The sequence below is a fragment of the Gracilinanus agilis genome, chromosome 4 (assembly GCF_016433145.1).
Source record: "Gracilinanus agilis isolate LMUSP501 chromosome 4, AgileGrace, whole genome shotgun sequence".
In the NCBI taxonomy this organism is placed as follows: Eukaryota; Metazoa; Chordata; class Mammalia; order Didelphimorphia; family Didelphidae; genus Gracilinanus; species Gracilinanus agilis.
In genome coordinates, this window is record NC_058133.1 from 197,216,169 (window position 1) to 197,235,078 (window position 18,910).

General features: G+C 40.5%; 1 protein-coding gene across 1 annotated transcript in view; it reads left to right on the forward strand.

Moving 5' to 3' along the window:
- Positions 1 to 10,217: 10,217 nt before the first annotated feature.
- The window catches only part of IGF2BP1 (insulin like growth factor 2 mRNA binding protein 1), a 63,103-nt gene continuing 54,410 nt past the window's right edge, over positions 10,218 to 18,910 (forward strand). The window contains exons 1-2 of the mRNA XM_044675115.1: positions 10,218 to 10,392; positions 11,649 to 11,709. Of these exons, the coding sequence (XP_044531050.1) occupies positions 10,218 to 10,392; positions 11,649 to 11,709 (236 nt within the window). The remainder of the gene's footprint in view (positions 10,393 to 11,648; positions 11,710 to 18,910) is intronic.

Here is an 18,910-nt window from a genome sequence, read left to right on the forward strand (position 1 = left end):
GCTACTCTTAGCAATATAATGATCTGGGATAATTCTGGCAAAGAATGCTCTAAAGAAAGAACTGTTGGTGTCAGATGCAGATCAAAGCAACTATCTTTCACATTAGTTAATTTATAGTTTTATTTTGATTTTATATGAGTATTTTCTTACAACAATGATAATTCAGGAGTATATTTTACATGTATAATCCAGATCAAATTGCTTGTCATTTCTAAGAGGGAGGGAGACAATTTGGATTATAACTTCAATTACAACTTCAAAGACAATTATAATTTCAGAAAGTGTATGTTGAAAATTGTCATTCCTTGTAATTAGGAAAACAAAATATCTTTGAATAAAAAAATATTTTTCTAACATCAGGCTTTTTCTCTCTGTCTTTTGCTCATTTTGAGGTTATTTTCTCCCTTGTTTTTGTCTATGCTGAAGCTTAGCTCTTTTTCTGGAGTGGAGGGAGTACTGTCCTGTGGTTATATTGTGCTGTCACACAGCTCAGCTGCCTCAGTCCCAGACAGAGAATTTTGCAGAGGAAGCCTGGTTAGCTGGCTGTCTGGACATTTGTAGCTCTTCATTCAGTTGGGTTGAGATGGGTTCTTCCCAATCCCACTAAGGATGGACCTTGTTGGACTGATCATGCCCAACCTCTGATCTGGATGGAATATGTGAGTCCATTTTCCTCCCATTGTTGCCTGTTTTGTATTGCATTAATTTCTGCTCTTCCCCTGCTGAGGTTGGACCAAGCTGACTGTTCTTTCCCCTGCTGCTTGTACTTCACCATGTCTGAGTTCTGCTGAGATTTATTCAGTTTTCTCTCCTTCTACCCAAGTGAGATAAGTTGATGAATCCTCTTTGCTGTCTCTTCACATTATTCAGTTCTTCTTTTGTTGTTTCTGACACTTTAGGATTCCTTTTGAGATATTTTTGTTCCTTCTCCTCCTCTTTCTTTTCCTTTTTTCCTCCTCCTCTATCATCATCATTTCCTATCATTTCAAAAAGCTAGGAATTATCCCCAATTATCTATTCATTATTAATGTTATAAGAAATGATGAGCAGGATGATTTCTAAAAAACCTGGAAAGATGTATATGAACTAATGCAAAGTGAAGTGAGCAGAACTAGCATTCAGTAACAACAATATTATGTGACGAGCAATTGTGAAAGACTTTGCTATTGTCAGCAATACAGTGATCCAAGACAACCCCCAAGGACTCATGATGAAAAATGCCATCTGCCTCCAGAGAAAAAACTGATGGAGTCTAAATAAAGCCAGAAATATACCATATTTCATTTTCTTAATTTTTTCGAGTTTTCTTCTACAAAATGACCAATATGGATAAATGTTGTTTTTTTTTTTAATTTTTGTATAAGCTCTATCTACATATATATAAAGGAGAAGGGAGGAAGAGAGAGAATTTGGCTGAAATTTAAAATAATGAACATTTACATTGTTTTACATGAAATTAGGAAAAAATAAAATATTAAAAAATTCAAAAATCAATGAAATCAATACTTAAAGAGAATGGAAACTTGAGTTAAATAAAACAGCATTGATATCATAGTATCAGAGTGAAAGGACCCATTTTTCTGTTATTGATCAAAAAATTACAAAGAAAAAAGTGAAAACAAAAACAGAAAGTAAAAACCCTTCTTATGTCTTATAATTTGAGAACCCTTCATTTTGCAGACAGGGAAATTGAGGCTGAGAGAGAGAAAATGACTTGTCCAGGGTCATAGTAGGGAGTTATTACAGAGCCAGCACTAGAATACTGATTTCCTGACCCCAGTGGCCCCTGCTCACACCACATTGCCTGGTCTCAAACCTATTTATATCATCAGCCTGTGCCATAAATTTAACCCTCACTGTGTGCTCTAGCACTTCCTTTTACTTCAAACTGCCTCTTTTAAACTTGGAGGGTTATTCTCTACTTCAATAATTTAAATACATTTTTTAAAGTACATATTAAGTCTTTCTATATGCAATTCACTATTAGACACCAAAGATTCAAAGATTTTAAAAATGATATAGTTCCCCTGATTTGCAAGATCTTGTATTCTTTTGGTGTAAGGGGAGAAAGGAGGGCAAAACAACACATATGAGATAAGTACATACATAATACAAATAAATTAATTTATAGCCAATTCAAGAAGGAAGGAGCACACCATGGGTCATCCATTATTTACTTGCCTGTATAAAGGTTGTATACCACCAGTAAAGAGTAAGTTCCTGGAGGACAGGGTCTGACTTTCGTTTTGTCCTTGTTTGCTCAGTGCTTATCATAGTGTCTTGCATATGGTGGGTACTTAATAAATAAATTCATGTTAGTTTACATTGGATCATATTCTGAGATTTGGTTATCCAGTCAATATTTACTTTCTCTATTTTCTTCATAATTTAAATCAAGTTAAAATATTATTTCAGTGAAAAATCAGCTTCATCAGTTAGTCAGTTTTGAGAAGGCAAAATTAGTAGATGGCTGGATTTTCACTTCTCAACTAGCTGATTAGGCAGCAGGTAACCCCAAACTTAATATATTTTCATATCAAGGAAGATTCATTACATGGATTATTATGACCCATCCCATTCCATTCCATTTATCTATTTGTTTGTGAAAATAATTTTAAAATTAATATTTTGTTTGTATATTGTCTAAATTTGTACCTCTTCCTCCCCAACCCTTTTCCCAGATCTAATATTCCTTTTTTAAACATTATAAATGTAGTAACTATCATCAAAAATTCAAACAAACAAATAAAATGTTAAAAAATACATTTAACCATAAATTCTCAATTTTTGAATTTTTAAAACATGTATATAAACCTTAGCAAACTATTAGTAGTCAAATTTCATTTGTTTTTGTATCTCTTCCAGATTTATTTTATTCTATGCAATTACAGAATTATTTTGCTGTGACTCTTTTTATATTATCATACTGAAAACTTTCCCCAGTAGAATAGAAGGTCTTTAAGGGCTGGCAAGGACTGGTTTTCGTTTTGTCTGGGTATTCTCAGTGCCTAGCATAGTGTCCTGCACTTATTAGATACAAAATAAATGCTCATTGGATTAGATTGTGTATATTGCTGTTTCATTTATGAATTTTCACTTTGAATCATTTCATGTCTTTCCATGTTTCTTGGTGTTTTTCCATGCTTATTATTTTTGATGGAATCATAATTTTCATTTACTTTGACAAAATATACTTCATTCAGCCATTTATTTGTGGGACATATGGTGTGATTTTTTCCACTAAGAACAACCAGGCAGAATATCATGGCAAACAGATTACTAGTGGATTTGAAGAATAACTACTTACCAGTTGTAATGAAACTTTAAATTGGCATCTGTGTAGTGATGGTAGGATTTCCTCTTCTGCTGTGACAACAACAAATTACAACTTTTCCCACCCTCCAGATAAAGGATTTAGGGACAGTTGTACCTGGAGTTAGAAGTATACAAGAGATGACCCATTGGCTGTTCCTAAGGGAGTTGAATCACCATTTATCTAGCCTCATGAGACTGATATATTTCTGTTATATGGGATGTATACACACTTTGCTACATTGTTGGAAACTTATGTTTATTTTAGCATAAGATCAATGATTGGGAGAGGGAGAAGGAGAGGGAGAGAAAGGAATTTTAAAAGTAGGTAGCAAAGAGGAAAAATGGAAACACATAAAGGACAAAAAGAGAAAGAGAGAAAGGTAATTTGAAAGAAAAATAGATGGAAAGAGAAAGGAAGGAAGGAACAGAAAAGGAGGGACAAAGAAGAGGAGGGATAAGAAAAGTAAGAAGTATTGAAACAGGAAAGAAAAAAAGTTAAATTGAAAGGAAGAAGGTAAAGATGAAGAGAGAAAAGAAATGGAGAGGGGGGTGGGAGTAGGGAAGAAAATAGAGGAACAGAAAAAAGGGGGAGGGGCAGAGGAAGAGGAAAGAAGAGAAAGGAGATAGGATTATGGGCACCTCTCTTCAAACTCTATCAGACAATTTGCAGTTCAAAAAGAAATGAAACATCATATTCTTATAAACTTTAGTCACATTTGAAAAATGAAAAAGAAGCACATGAAATGCTTATTATTTAATATCTAGCAGGTCAAATTCCATCCATATTTTTAGGGTTGTGTGTGTGTGTGTGTGTGTGTGTGTGTGTGTGTGTGTGTGTGTGTGTATGTTTAGATTTTAAGAATGGTTTGTTTTTTAAATAGGAGTTGAGGAAATTATGGACAAAGAATAAGTGTATAAAAACTCATTTTGGGCTGTTTACATGCATGTAAAACAGTTTAAAAAATAGATTTGAATCCAATCAAATAACCAGTTATTTAAAAAACATCTAATTAGTAACTCTGGTTGTTTGATTGAATTTAACTAGTTATTTTCAAAATAACTAGTTGACTGGATCCAATTTCAAAACAACCATTTTTTTGTGTGAAGACAGACTTAAACATGTTTAAGTGACTTCCTGGGAGTGAAATGCCCTGAAAATTTGTTTACACCACTAAAAGAAAATCCAAAAAAATACACAACCACCATTTCCCTTCAGAGCCCTAAATATTTGGGGTTGCCCCTGAGAAAAAAAGGACTCTAACTAGAAACAGACGGGGAACCAATCAACCCACCTACAGTAGTGAAATAAAGGCAAAAAGTAAACAAAAAAAAATCATGCTTTCCCCTTTAAATTTTCTCTTAGTCCTAATAATTAATGGTGTCATGGGAAAGATGGAACTAGCACTCCTTAATGAAAGAACCTGCTGATATTAGCTTATCCTGGACCCAAAAGACCCAAACACTTAGAAAAAGTGTAGATCCAAATGATAGAACTTATTTGTAACCATTTTTTTCTTGGACAATGATTCTATTTTTACCTCTTTACCTTTTACACTTAATTTCTCAATAAAACCCAAACAAAAAATTTCTTTTTTAAGCCAAGTAGTTCATTAAAAAATACACATATACTTTCATACCACAAAATCATAATCCCCTTCTCCCATGAACCAAGTTTCTTTTCCCCTTTATATGGAGACCAAACAGGATTTGGTTAATAGTCCCTGATTCCCCCAAATGGGAATCAGAATTGTGATGTGAAATTTTCAAAAGGCAGGACTAATGATAAGGCTTGAGAGACATTGTTTTGCCAAGGACTGAGGAGGAAAAACATTTCATTGATAATGTGGGTTTGGAGTCCTTTCTTGGAAATTCTGTTAATCTAATGAATGACTCCCTTTCCCTCCTAAAATCTCCTTCTTCCTTTTCCCACCTAACTCCCCATCCCCTCAACTTCAGGAACATCTGTATAATATATCTCATTCTGAACAAAAATACTTTTTGAGCAATTATGCCACACACAGAACAAGCAACTATGTTATTAAAGGGCTTCCCCCCACCCCTTCTAAGTACTAACTCTCTAGAATAAACATACATTTTTCTTTTCTGCCTTTATATACTAGAAATGGTTGAATTATATTTTGATGGGGGTGGGGGCGATATCCCTTCTCTTCTCTCTGTTCTCTTATATTTTATGAGTTCTCCTAATCATATACTTACCCTTATTTCTTTGACAAGAGGAAATGTAATGCTCCTTTTAAACTGGTACTCAATTACACTTTTAAAAACTTTTATAGCATTAAAAAAAAAATAAGAAAACCAAAACACACACACACACACACAAATCCAGTAAGATTTTATGTTGCAAGAAGAAACAAAATACTCCAAAGCATTAACAATGGGGTGGAGGAGAGAATAAATTAAATCAGCTACATGCCAAGAAATTTGATTTTTTAAAAACTTCTTAATATATTCTAAAAAGAACAGAATATTATCCAAGAAACTATTGCTTTCAAATGTTAAAAAAAAATTTAATTTTCCTTGTAACTCTTCAACTTCTTTCCATACCTTTGATTTTTCCCCCTCACAAAACATTTCTGAGTTTTGACAACAGAAAACAAATACTAAGTGTTGGATTTAAAAATTCATTGTGTATTTGGGAGAGGGAATGGAATAGAGACATTATTCAGATAAAGGAAAGTTTCTTTATAGAAACTTTAACATTCAGGCAAATTGCACTGTTTCTTAATTTAGAGATACTTTTTGAATTCTTTAATTAGACCAAATACTTGTTTGAAAAAGAAGGAAATTCTTTTATTCAGGAGATATGTTTACAAATTTTTCCAAACCTAAATCAAACTTTATTTCAAGGACTCATCTTCAGGAGGCTGAAAAACTGTCTTCTAAAGGAAGTTATGATATTTTTGGAAACAAATAAGTGAGGATTGGAGAATTAAATATAAAGAACTTTTATATGCTGGAACTTTTTCTGTCCTCTACTTGATATTCTAGCCTTCCCAAGAAATACCCCCCCTTCCACATGCTGACCCTAGCTGATACAAGGACTGGGAAATGAAGTCCTGATCAGAAACATTCTGGTAAAAACAAAAGAAAACAAACAAACAAAAAAAAACTTTCTGCCTGGAATATCCAGATCATTGAGGCAAAAGTGATTTGATAGACTGAAGGGTCTGCATCTCACTGCAGCTGCCCAGTTTTCTTCTGCTGTATGGATTCTGTCTTGGGGGAGGGGACACATACACATCAGGGAGAAAATGCTAGATTCAGTGAAACTTGTGATTGGAAAATAGCTGTTGAATTTTGTAAGACAAATGTTGACAACAACAAATTTAGAAACTACTAGATTTATAATCATAAATTTCAGTCAATTTATTTTCCATATGCAGAAGCTGGTTTAATAAATTTGAAATTGAATTAAACTGCTAGGAATTTTGTTTTGAAAATAATCAATTTAAACAAAATTCAAATTCTCCTCCAAACCTGTTTGTGGCTGGAGAAGCAACCTGACTTAGGTTTAAGAAATGGTGGACAGGGAGGAAAGCATTTCCTAATCAGGAGGCTTAGGTGGGGGGGGTGGGGTGTAGAATAGGGCTTTCTTATTTCAGGATAAGGGATCTACTATGGGATTTTCCTCTGTGGAAAAAAGCTAAGGGAACTATAATAACCGTGTCTCATATGTATAAAATACTTTAAGATTTACAATGGAGGGAAAAAAATCTATCATCCAATTTTTAGCGTAAGCTTTAAAATAATGAGAAAAATAAATGAGAAATAGAACTCCTGTAAATATGAGATCATGCCTTTAGCCTTCATTTCCCTAATTTAGGAGGGATTTGAGTAGAACAGGCTGCTCTATCATCTATTTTGTCCAACAAGAGAGAGGAAAAGACTAGGAAATAATCCTAAAGATGCTAGTTATTTTTGAGTGTCTGCCTTTTGTTTATTTAAATAGAGACCATCCCTAGTAACCAAGAAAATTCCTGGGGAACAGATGATGTTTCCCCCCCCCCCTTTCCCCATACACCTAGATTTCTGGCCAAAAGAATCAGTCATTTCTCCTTTCTAATTTTCTCAAAAATTTTCCATTTGTTCTACAATGGATATTAATCAGTTTCAAGTTTTGTTTTCTTTTGAGTTTGCTGGGTTGGGCAGGGCAAGGGCTGACTGATTCGATCTTTCCAGTCAGAATGGGGAGGGGTGGTGAAAAGGTTATCTGGGGTGGGGGGAAGGATCAAATATCTCAGGGCCCTTTGGACAGAAAGCCTTTTCCCCTTCCCCTCCCCCCCCCAATTCTCTCTGAATGGAAAAGTTGTAAAGATCTTAGCTACAAACGGGGAGAAAAACGATGAACTCAAGTCTTGCTGGCAAAAATCAAAAAAACAAACAACCCCAAACTCATCTATTTTGGGGGGGGAGGAGTTTGGGAAGGGGAGAAGTGAAGCCCATTCTTTCCTTGTGATTTTAATAATCAGCTCCAAAGAGAGGAAAAGTGGAAGGACATGTCAGAGAAGATTGCTTCAAAAATGCTGACTTTCTGGACTGTATAAAGCTAACTGGGTCGTGAGGTGAGGGTCGTGGGCACAGCCCATTGGCCCTGGAAGCTGACTTTAGAAAGAGAAATATTAAATTAAATGTCTTATTGATAGAGCTAACACGTGTTGGGGTGCTGCCCCGATAACTGCTCAGACAATGGGGAAATGGGGGCAGTGACCCTACATGCACTGGCTCTCCAGACACTTATATCCCCCTCTACCTAGTCTCTAGTCCTCAAGGCCCACGGGGACCGTTCCTGGTGGAAGAGTAGTAAGGCTAAGGGGCTCCACGTCTCTCCCCATTCAAGTTCCCCCGCCCTGAGGGTTCTGGGGCTGCTCCTCCTCTTTCTCCCAGCCGGTATCCTGGCGGTGGAGAGCAGCCGGGAACTCCTTTGGTTCCCAACTTCGGAGAGGGTCCCATTCTTCACCCAGGGTTCCTTTCCGCCCGTTCCGATAAGATTCCGAAAAGCGCGGAGGTTCGATTCACCTCTTTTCCTCCACCGCAGGACAGGAGGTACGGACCTCCCACGTGCCGCCCCTTCCCCACTCCGCCTCTCTCGGTCGGAGGAAGCGGGGCTAATCGGTAGGAGAGAAGAGTTGGGGGTGGGGAAGGACCCAGGCAGATCCGCTCCCCTCACCCACACCCTCGAGAAATCAGAGGTGGGGGGGAGGGGAGGGTCCGTCGCCCCTCCCCAAAGCCCCCGCCCCTAGCTTCCCCAAGCGGCGAGCGGAAACTCTGCCTCCCTCCCTCCCCCACTCACCCCGTCTGGTTTGGGCCCTAGGATTTTCAGCTTCCTTACCCACCTTCCTGCCCCTTGACCCAGCCCCACACCCTAAGCTGAGTAGGGGACCCAGGAAGCAGAAATCCGTGTTCTGAGAGCTCTCCCCCTGGAGAACGTTGTGGCTCCGGAAGGGGCAAGGAAAAGATAACTCCACTTGTCCCACCTCCCAGCCCCCATCAGGTACGAAGGAAAAGGGGGCAAAATCCTATTATCCGAGTCACCAGCCCCGGCCTAACCTCCCCTTCTCTCGGATTCAGTCCATTTCATCCGTGGTAATCTATCTAGCTAGTCGAGTCTGCCCTTAAAGTGGATGCACTGAACCTATATTCTTTCCCTCGGGGGTCCCTGTCAAGAACTTGTCAGAGGGATCCCCAAATCTTGTACCCCCTCCCGCAATATCCCTCGAATTCCTCCATGGTTTTTCAGATTCCCGCAGCACCTCACAGTTGCCCCAGTGTGGCTCGCTTCCTCGCCCTGGGGCAAGCCAGCAAGCACTGGCCACCCATCAGCGATCCAAGGGTGCGTCCGGGTCGGCGACTGAGGCGGAGAACCCGGCTTTAGGGTCTTGTGGGAAATGTTCTTTTCCCTTTCCAGAGCCGCCCCCCAACCCCCTTGCAGTGTACCCCGGAGTCCGTGGCTTCCCTTTGTCTCTTGCCGTGCTCGCCCTCTTCTCCCCCCACCCCACCCCCTATGGGGAGCTAGAAACACAGGCAGGCGGTGAATGTATTTAAAAGAAAAAAAAAACACTAAAAAAGAAAAGAAATAAGAAAAAAATCCAACCAAATCCTTAACGAAAAACCTAGAGAAAACAAACGAATTAAAAAGAACCCAGCACCGGATCCCAAGAGATCGCAGGGATCCCCTTCTCTCTGCCAGCTCCGATCATCACGGGTGGGTAACCAAGGGCGGGGCCCACTCCTAGGGGCCCAAGTTCCAGCCTCCTCGGGGAGCGGGCGCGGAGATCCACGGAAGCCTGGCTCCAGCCCCCCCCCACCCCCCGCTAGTCTAGCCCTGGGGGCGCGCCGAGCCCCTGGACTGGGGAGGTGGGTGGGCTAGGCCTGGTGGAGAGTGGAGGAGGGGGCTGACGGCGTCGAGGCCTCCCCCTCCCGGGTGGGTGGGGGCTTCCACCACGTGGCTTCGCCTTTTTTTTTTTTTCCGCTCCATTTTTTTTCCCCCAAGTAGATTTTATTTAGAGGCGGCGCCTGGGCGGCCGGGGAGAAACGTGACACAGGAGCTCGGCTCACTGGGGTTTCGAGTCGAAAGGGAAGCCGCCGCCGCCGCTGCCGCTACCAGCGCCTCCCTTTTAGCCACCGGGCCCCTACTCCCGGCCGCCCCTAAAAAGTCACCCCCCCACCCCCGCCTCGCTGCATCCCCTCCCCTTTCCTCTCCCTCCGGCCTCCCCGCCCTCTCCCCCGCCCCTCTTCGGCTTCGGACAACTTTAGGGGTGGGGTGGAAAGAAAGTTTAGCGCTCTCTCCCCCCTTCCCCCTACCTCTCGGCCTAGGATTGTCGCCTTTTCGCATTTGGCTTGGCGATCCGGGGGACTCCCTCCAGCCCCCCAAAACCGCCACCATGAATAAACTCTACATCGGCAATTTAAACGAGAGCGTCACCCCAGCGGACTTGGAGAAAGTGTTCGCGGAGCATAAGATCTCCTATAGCGGCCAATTCTTGGTTAAATCCGGCTACGCCTTCGTGGACTGCCCGGACGAACACTGGGCGATGAAAGCCATCGAAACTTTCTCGGGTAAGAAAGGACACCCCTAGCCCCTCACACCTCTCCCCTCGCCAGGCCCACCCAGATACCCGCGGTTCCTCGCCCTTTCTCCCCACCCCTTTTACTCGGCCCAGTCTCAGTTCGCTAGATTACGGCTAGGGCCCGGATTTCAGCCTACGGCCACCTCTTTCGACGTCTCGTCTTGGGGAAAAATCAGGTTGTCCTTTTTAGTCCTAAGGTTTCCCACAAAGGCAAAAGTCACTTTGGAGGCGCTGGCCTAGAATCTTCTTGCTCCACCCCCTACCTCGCTCCACGACGGGACGGGCACCCCCTCATTTGAAAGAAGTGGGAAGCCCTCCTTTTTTAGGGATTCAAAGGACCCATTAACAGGTCGTGGTTTCTCTGCCCAGCTTTGCTTCCCTCTCCCTGGGAAGGATGGGTCCTCTGTTTAAACACTCCCTGCCCCCACCCCCTCCATTCCTAGGCCCTTCGAGGCAGGGAGGGGGGCCCTGAGCTTCCCGCTTTCCCCCACCCCGACTGCCCTCACCCCATTTTCCTTGGTAAGCATAGGCTGTTAGGCGGATGTGGGGTGAGACAGAATGGGGAGGGCGTCCTGGCCCCAGGGGAAGGGGCTTTGGCCATTTTGATTCTGAAGTGGGGCGTGTGATGGAGCTAGAAAGCAGCACTGTAGTCGCCATGCTGCCTTTGGAGACAAGAAACTAGGGAAAGGGAAGGCGGCGAGGCTGCTGGAGGCCCTAGGCTCCCGCAACCCTCGAAGCCTTTTCTGGGTGATTCCCCGTCCCCTCTAACAGAACAGTGCAAGGGATCCCACCCACTACAACGCCCCCCACCCCAACCCCCACCAGTCTTCCCCAAAGCCCTGTGCCTAACTGAATAATAAAGTTCGCTTCCCCCTCCACCTTTCCAACCAACACTGGCTTGGAAGAGAAATGAAGAGAGTGAATTTTCCTCACTCTTTCTTTATGCTCTGGGGGTGAAGTAAATGCACTTCATTATCATAATCAAGCCCTGAGGAAGGGGGGGGGACTTAAAGCACCATAGAGCCATGTTTTAATACCATTTTAAAAAATCCTAGACACCACAATTCCTCACTATTTCCCCAACGTTCCCTTTCTTTTCCCACTCCACATAGGAATCTACTTAATGGATCCTTCAATCTCTTTGGTCATTTCCCCCTCCTGGTCTTGTTTCTCAGACCCTCCACCTCACCATGCAGATCTCCACTAATAAGACTGATTTCTTTCTTTCTTTTCCCCTCCCTTCAGGGAAAGTGGAACTGCAGGGAAAAAGACTGGAAATTGAACATTCTGTCCCCAAAAAACAAAGGTAGGGAAAACCCATACCCTTGGGAGGAAGTCCATGGGGCTGAGGGGCCTTTATATAAATATACACATGGGCAGATAGAAGGACATCTTCTGCTTACTCCTTCTATTTGGCTTGTTGGGGGCTAGTGAGAAATCGTTGCTAACTTGTTTGAAGGTGTTTTACAGTTTGTTTTGGAAAAAAAGAGATTGGAGGCATGGGTAGAATAGAAGAAGTGATTTGGAAAGTAAAAGGGAATCAAAACAGCCAAATAAAGGAAGCCTGAGGAGTTTGCTTAGGGAATGGGGCCCATGCTTTGTGGAGATCTAAGGTCTCTAAGTTTGCAAGAGTTCCTGATTTCTAGGTACTATAAACATACAACTTCCTATAGGGCTTCTCCCCCACCTCCTCAACATAGACCATATTTCTACTTGGGGGTGGGGGAGGATACCCTCCTAGTTTCAGAAGGAAGTTGGACGAGACCCTCCCCCATTCCTTCACCCAAAGAATGCCTCTTAAGATGGTTGTCTCTCATCCTACCGTCAGGCTAAGGCCAGTTTACATAGACCCTGATCCTGTGTCTCTTCCTCACACTCCCACCCCTCTGGATTTTTGAAAAAATATGCTACTGCTTTACTATCCTTTCGGAACCCCCAACCCCCATCAGTCTATTGTTGCAAGGGGACCATCTGGGGTGAGAGCTTTGTGCTCAGGCAGCGAGCTAGGGCTCTTGGAGGGCCAAGAACTGCCTGGATGAATGGAGAGGAGGGAGTAGTGTTCTTTAACCCTCCTTCCTTTCCTCTTAGTGAAGAAGGAACAACTCCCCACACACTCCCTCAAATCCTGTTCATGGTAGATTCAGAATTTTCCTCTACTTGAACTGTAGGTGGGAAAGGATAAAGGCAAAGTCCTTCTTTCTCTCTTTCAAAATGGACTTCCCTTCGTACCCCCCCCCCCTTCTTATTCTTGGTGATGGAGGGAAGTTACCCTCGTTCCCCTAGTTGGCTGGATTGCCCGATTAATTTGTGTCCTCTCTTTGCAAGATTTCTGTTGTGTGATTCTTGGCTTTTTTCTGGGTGGGAAGGTGAGGATGAATGACTGTTCTTTCTGGGTTAAGAGGAACTAAAAGGTTTTAACCATGGGGCCAAAAATCTACTGGGTGATTTCACTTCAGCTATTTAAGTAACGTGGTAACTAGAGCTGATCAATGTGGTTTGTTACATGTTTATAGAGTCTGTGATTTAATCTCTATTGGCTTCAATACCCTGGTATCTGGAAATACAATTAGAGTTAAGTGAAAAGAGGCACTAAAACTCAAGGTTAAAAAAAAAAAATCTCGTATTTAAAAGTCTTTGAGATTGGGAAGAAAAAACACAATAATACATACGAAGAAACTCCAATAGATTATGGAGTGCCCTGTGTAATCTGAGATTTGGGTTGAAGGATGCTTGAAACATTAGATAATTGGAATTTTGAAAAATGGAGATGGAATTCACTGCTTCTTACCCCCTAATTTTACCGCTCCCCCCCCCCCATTTTTTTCTTCTGGAAATTCAAAGGAATACAAGATGTTAGATAATAAATTAATTACATTTAGATTTTTTTTCTCACTGAAGGGGTATGCATTTGTTTACCCCCTAACCATCTGTTTTTTCCAAGTCGCCTTTACTATCCCCTTTTGCTCCTTTTGAAATGTGCAATGAAATTTTTTGAGTGGGTGGAAGGTTGTAGGACTGGCTGGGGAGGACTGGGGTAACAATTCCTCTCCTTCCTGATGGATCTCTTTTGTATACTTACCTCTTCCCATGTAATTTCAAGCTCATAATCATGTTTTTTTCCTTGGGGGCTGTACAGTTCATTTTTCTAAAATGAGACTTTTCCTATTGAGAAAATCAAGATGTTTTTGATGCCATTTTTCTGTAAAAAATCATATGGTTAAGATGTACATTCTTGGTTGGTTTCTGAAAAGTATTTCTTCAGTTACTGGATTTTATGGTAATGTGGGTTTATAGAATAAGAGCTAGTTAATTAAATATAGCATGTTCTATCTAGACAACATACAACCATGTATGTATACAGATAATCTGTTCCTTTGAAAAAGAAACTTGCAGTGAGAATGAGAGTGAAAGATTCTTACTACATTCCTTGTTGATATACCAGGTTCTGAATAAGCTTCTATTTTTTATTTTTTATGTCTTAATTAGAAACCCTCTAACCCCTCCCCAATTTACTGAGGGCAAAAACAAAGATTTGTGTAACTGCTTCAATTTCGTCTAAGCAGAGCTATTTCTGAAGTATATTTTGGTCTTTAAATTTCTAGCCACATGAGAACTAATTTGTACCTGTTTAAAATGAGGGAATTGAGAACCATACATCAAAATAAAAATAGTAATTGATTTGAATTTATTTTCTTAAGTCTAAAGAAATTTGAATTAGATGAATTAAAATTTTTATTTTTCTATATTTTGATTTCCTCCTCAGTTCCTTGTTCATAATTAAAGTTAGAAGACTGTTTACCAAGATTGATTGTGTTTTTATGGTAGTCACTGTCAAATAGAATAAAACAAGGAGAAAACACTTGGGAAAAATTAGTTTTTTCTCAAGCAGTTGTAGAAAGAGTTTTAATTTGAAACATCTGAAAAAAATTGAAATTGTTAAATTAATAATTAAATTCCATGGGAAAGTTGCTACTTATTTGGTGAAATGACTGGCTTTTTCAATGAATTGAACAATTGTTATCTTTAAGTGTGTCTTCTGGAGGAATGTGACTTAAAAGAGATCATCAACTGATAAATGTAGAGAGTATTGTGAGAAAAAATTAAAAAAGCATATATATCATATTTTTATTGGTATGTGGAACTTAGAAGAGTTATTTCTTCAGGTTAATTGTTGATTATTATTTCTCAAAGTAAAGCTAAAATTAGCTGAACTAACAAATTTTTGAGACTCCTGGCTAACTATTTAAAAATCTTTATTTGTAATTCATAATAAGTATGAGTCCTTTAAAAATAAATTCTTTTTAACTTGAGAAAATATTCTACAATTGAATCTTTGACTAGTTGGTTTTTTTTTTCCTCTCTTAAAATCCCCACTTGGGAATGGGTGTCTCATGTTTGTCCAAAGTTTTTTTTGTGTTGGAAGTGTTGAGAGTGGGGTGTGTGTGTGTGTGTGTGTGTGTGTGTGTGTGTGTGTGTGTGTGTGTGTGTGTGTGTGTGTGTGTATGTGTGTGTGTATGTGTGTGTGTGTGTGTGTGAAGTTTATTTTTGAAAAGATTTGAGGAAGGACCTACAAGAAATAATTAGGTTAGAAAAAGGTTTGAAAAAAGGCTCAGGAAAGTTCACCTTCTGAAATGGGTCTGTCTTTAATGAAAAAGACTTGTGGTTTGGGGTTAAAATGAATGAATGAAAAACAACAACAAAAATTAACCAGAGTAATGAAAAAAGACAAAAAAGCTGAGGGAGGAGCTTTTAAGGCAAAATAGTGATTATTTTTGAGAATAATATACTAGCTGGGGAGAATGAACAGTTCTTGTTGAAAATAAAAATTTCATCTGATGATTATTTTTTAAAGTAAAAAAATCCACAAAAGTCAAAACTGATATTTTTTAGTAAAAAAAAACAAACCACACAAAAAAAAACCCAAAAATTAAAATCAGATTTCATTACTCATTATGCTTGGGGAGGGGCAGGTGGTATGTTGAATTGAATCTCAGAGAAGATTATAATTGTTTTCTCCCCTGTTGGGAAATATAGCTGAAAGTCAGGCTTAAACTTTATTTTTTCTTAATTTCCACTTAGAAATTTGCAATGGTGCTTTGAAAATTAATCAGTTAATAAACATGGCCTTTGAAATCCTTACCTGTGACAAATGTTTGGTATTAGCTTTTCCTAGGGCATAGTTGTTTTGTTTTTAGGACTCTTACTTGAAAGAATTCGGGATTACTAGCCCTTAATAATTCTATACAAAGTAGAAAAAAAAAATAAAATGTTACTCTGTTTCCTGGAAGGAGAACTTTGGTCAAACAGGATAAATTGTAATTCTTATCTTCATGTATTCAAAGAGCTATTAGCTATCCTCAACCGAATGTTTTAAAGGCATTGTATCTTGTAGAACATGATTTCTTAGAATGGGTGTTTTCAAGTTGAAGTGTAAGGATCTCAGTAAGACTTTTAAGGGCTTAGTCTATAAAATTTCCCCCAATATGGATTAATTTCCAAATAATCGAATTTATTTGGGTGGGTGTTTGGGGAGGAGCCAACTAGTTAAAAAGGGGAGCATTTTTTTTTTTTTGGAAGAGATTTAAAAACCTTTTAGGTTTGCTAGTCGATTCAAAATGACAGAAAAATATGGTGGAGAGAAGTATTCTACCATTTTGGGGGGTGGTGGATAATGCATCAATGTATTTTTTTTTTTTAAAGGAAGCTTCAAACTTCGATTTTCCTCCCTTATCCCTCTTAAAAAGTGTTTTAAATTGTGGCTAATGTCTTCCAGAAAGTGTGGCTAAAATTTGGTGGTGGTGGTGGTGGTGGTGGGGTGGGGAGGGGTTGGGGAAAGAATAGAGAAGGAAAAAATAGCAGCAGGGGAGACTTGAAAAATCAGACAAGTCAGCTCAGTGCTGGAAATTCCAGACGAGGGGAAAAAAAAACTCCGAGATGGGGGTGGGGTCGATTTCCCGCTCCCCTCTTTGGAGGAGTGGCAGAGAGCTCCTAGCCTCTCTGGTAAGAGTGGGGTCAGAGAGACACACCTCAGGCTTAGAATAGTAGTGATAGAGTCTGGGAAGAGAAGTTTATTTCTGTCTTTTAGGGTCTTTTTTCTTTCCTTGCAAAGTTTGCTGTGGTGATTGAGAGAGCTTCCTGGAAAGCTAGTTAACTGCTTGCCCTGAAGCAACTAACCCTTCCCCTTTCCATGCTCCCCCCTCCCCCCAAGCCTTCAACCTCGAAATCTGTCTGGTTGTGTGTGCTCCTTGCTCATTGGTTACTAAGCTTCTATAAGCCCCCAATAAGCAAAGTTCTCATTCCTGGGAGGATGCCATAGGGATATATTCGGGGGTGCTAGGGAAGGGGGGGCTGTATTTTTCTGCTCCAAACCAAATCCATTCTTTTCTCACCCATGTTTCTTTAATGTGTGGAGTGGAGATCTTGACCTTGGTTTCCTTTTGGGCTACTGTGGAACCTCTTTAGCCCTTGCATTCCTTGAGATCGCCATAAAATGCCTGTCTGATAATCGCCATGTCTAAAATAGAGGCAAGGAAGGAGAAATGGAAGGCGGAGGGGGGAGAAAATAGAGGTAAAAAGGAAAAGAAGGGAGGATTAGAAGTGGAAGGAGAGAAGATAGGAAATAGGAAGAGAGAGAATTAAGAGGTACATGGAGTGGGGAAGGGTAGAGTGACAGTCATACTTCAATGTTACTAGGACTACTCTTTCTTATAGATTGAAGTTTCTAGGACTTTTCATCTGGTGCTATACTTGTCCATGCCTTACCTATAAATCTTCCAGAATGGACCCATGCTGGTGACTTTGCTCTGGTTTTTAAAATACCCCCCCACACACACACACAATTTTCTTATGACTACTAACTCACCTCCTTTTCTGGTCCTTTGAGTCCTCTTAAGGCAGAGTGGCAATGTGGCTAGATGGGCAGACTGACCTCAGATTCAAGAAGAAGGCCTATGGTCAAGCCTTGCCCTGATCTATGCTAGCTATCTGTGACCAAGAAAGTCATCAAACCTCCTAGTCCTTTGGGTCCAGACAAATTTCCTAAAAAGTCTAGTTATTGTTCATTAGCAATGTGAAAGCACTTTTGGCTCCAAGAGTTCCTACATGAATGAAATCCAAAGCTGGGGTCAGAAAAAACAAAATAACACTGTTAGGTTATATCTTCAGATTCGACTCATAGCATGGATAAACTGGAATCCTTTTGAGGAAAGACCCAATGACTGGTTGCTTTCTGAGTACTAGTCAAGCTGTATATGTGGGAATCATTTGGGGGAAAGGGAAAGAGAGTTAACCTTTGAAGCAGAAAAACAAAAAATTATGTAGGGACCAGATCTTTCCGGTTCATCCTATCACGCCACCACTGGAACACCTTAATATGACCCACATATGGAATCATTAATAGTTAACAGGGTCAGTTTATGAATAGTCTTGAGTCCTCTCCAAACAGAGAGGCCCTGCCCTTTATGTCCCAAAGGACATTTTAAGCAAACAAAAATAAGTGAGCCCTGAGTTCTCCCTGCCCACCATACTTTGGATGCAAAAGGTGGATCTGAGGTGGTGTTGGTTAGATTTTCTCACTTCTGTCTTGGAGCCAGAGGTAGGTCCTTGACCTTTCAGGGGTTCTGCCAGTACCATGGTGTTTTGTGTGGTAGCCAAGGGATCCTTTGTGGTCTTCAGCTCAACTTCCTTCCCTTACTCCTCTTCAAGTTCTAAAGAAATGTTTAGCATTTGTTAATTTTTAAAAAGACACAGATAAAACAGGAGACACCCCAAGTTCCTGTCACTCTAGATAGAGAGGGGATTGGTTTGGTTAATGTCTCTTTATCGATAAAAGGTTAGGAATAGGGGTCAGATCCTATTTAAACAAGCACTACCCCAAGGATAAATCTGTGTGTAACAAAAAGGCTTCCAAGTCTCAGCTCAGTGGTCTCTTATTTTAAACAAAGTTCAATGGACACCATTTCAGAACAATGGAAGCATTTTCACCAGTTCCTTGGAGTTTCATTCATTCATCAGACAACAGATATATTAAACACCTGCTCTGTGCAGGGCACTATTAGGCACTTGCCTGAGCGAACAGTGTAATAGAAAGAACCTTGGCCTTGGAGTTCAAGACTTGGATTTGAATCCTGGCCCTAATACTTTTTTTTAATCTATTCTGTGCCCATAAGAAAATCACTCACTTGCTCTGAACCTCTGGTTTCCTTCTAGTACAATGGAAAAAATAGCTGTTCCACTTAGTTCAGAGAGTTGTTCTGAGAAAAGCCTTTTAACACTATGTAAATGATTACTGTTGATATTATTAGGTGCCAGGAGAGATTTTAAAAAATTTCAGAGGGTTCTGGGTGCAGCTAGGTGGCTCAGTGGTTAGAGAACCAGGCCTAGAAATGGGAGAATCCTAGGTTCAAATCTGGCTTCAGACTCTTTCTAGCTAGGGGACCCTGGGCAAGTAACTTGACCCTAATTGCCTACCCCTTACTGCTCTTCTGCCTTGGAACCAGTACTTAGTA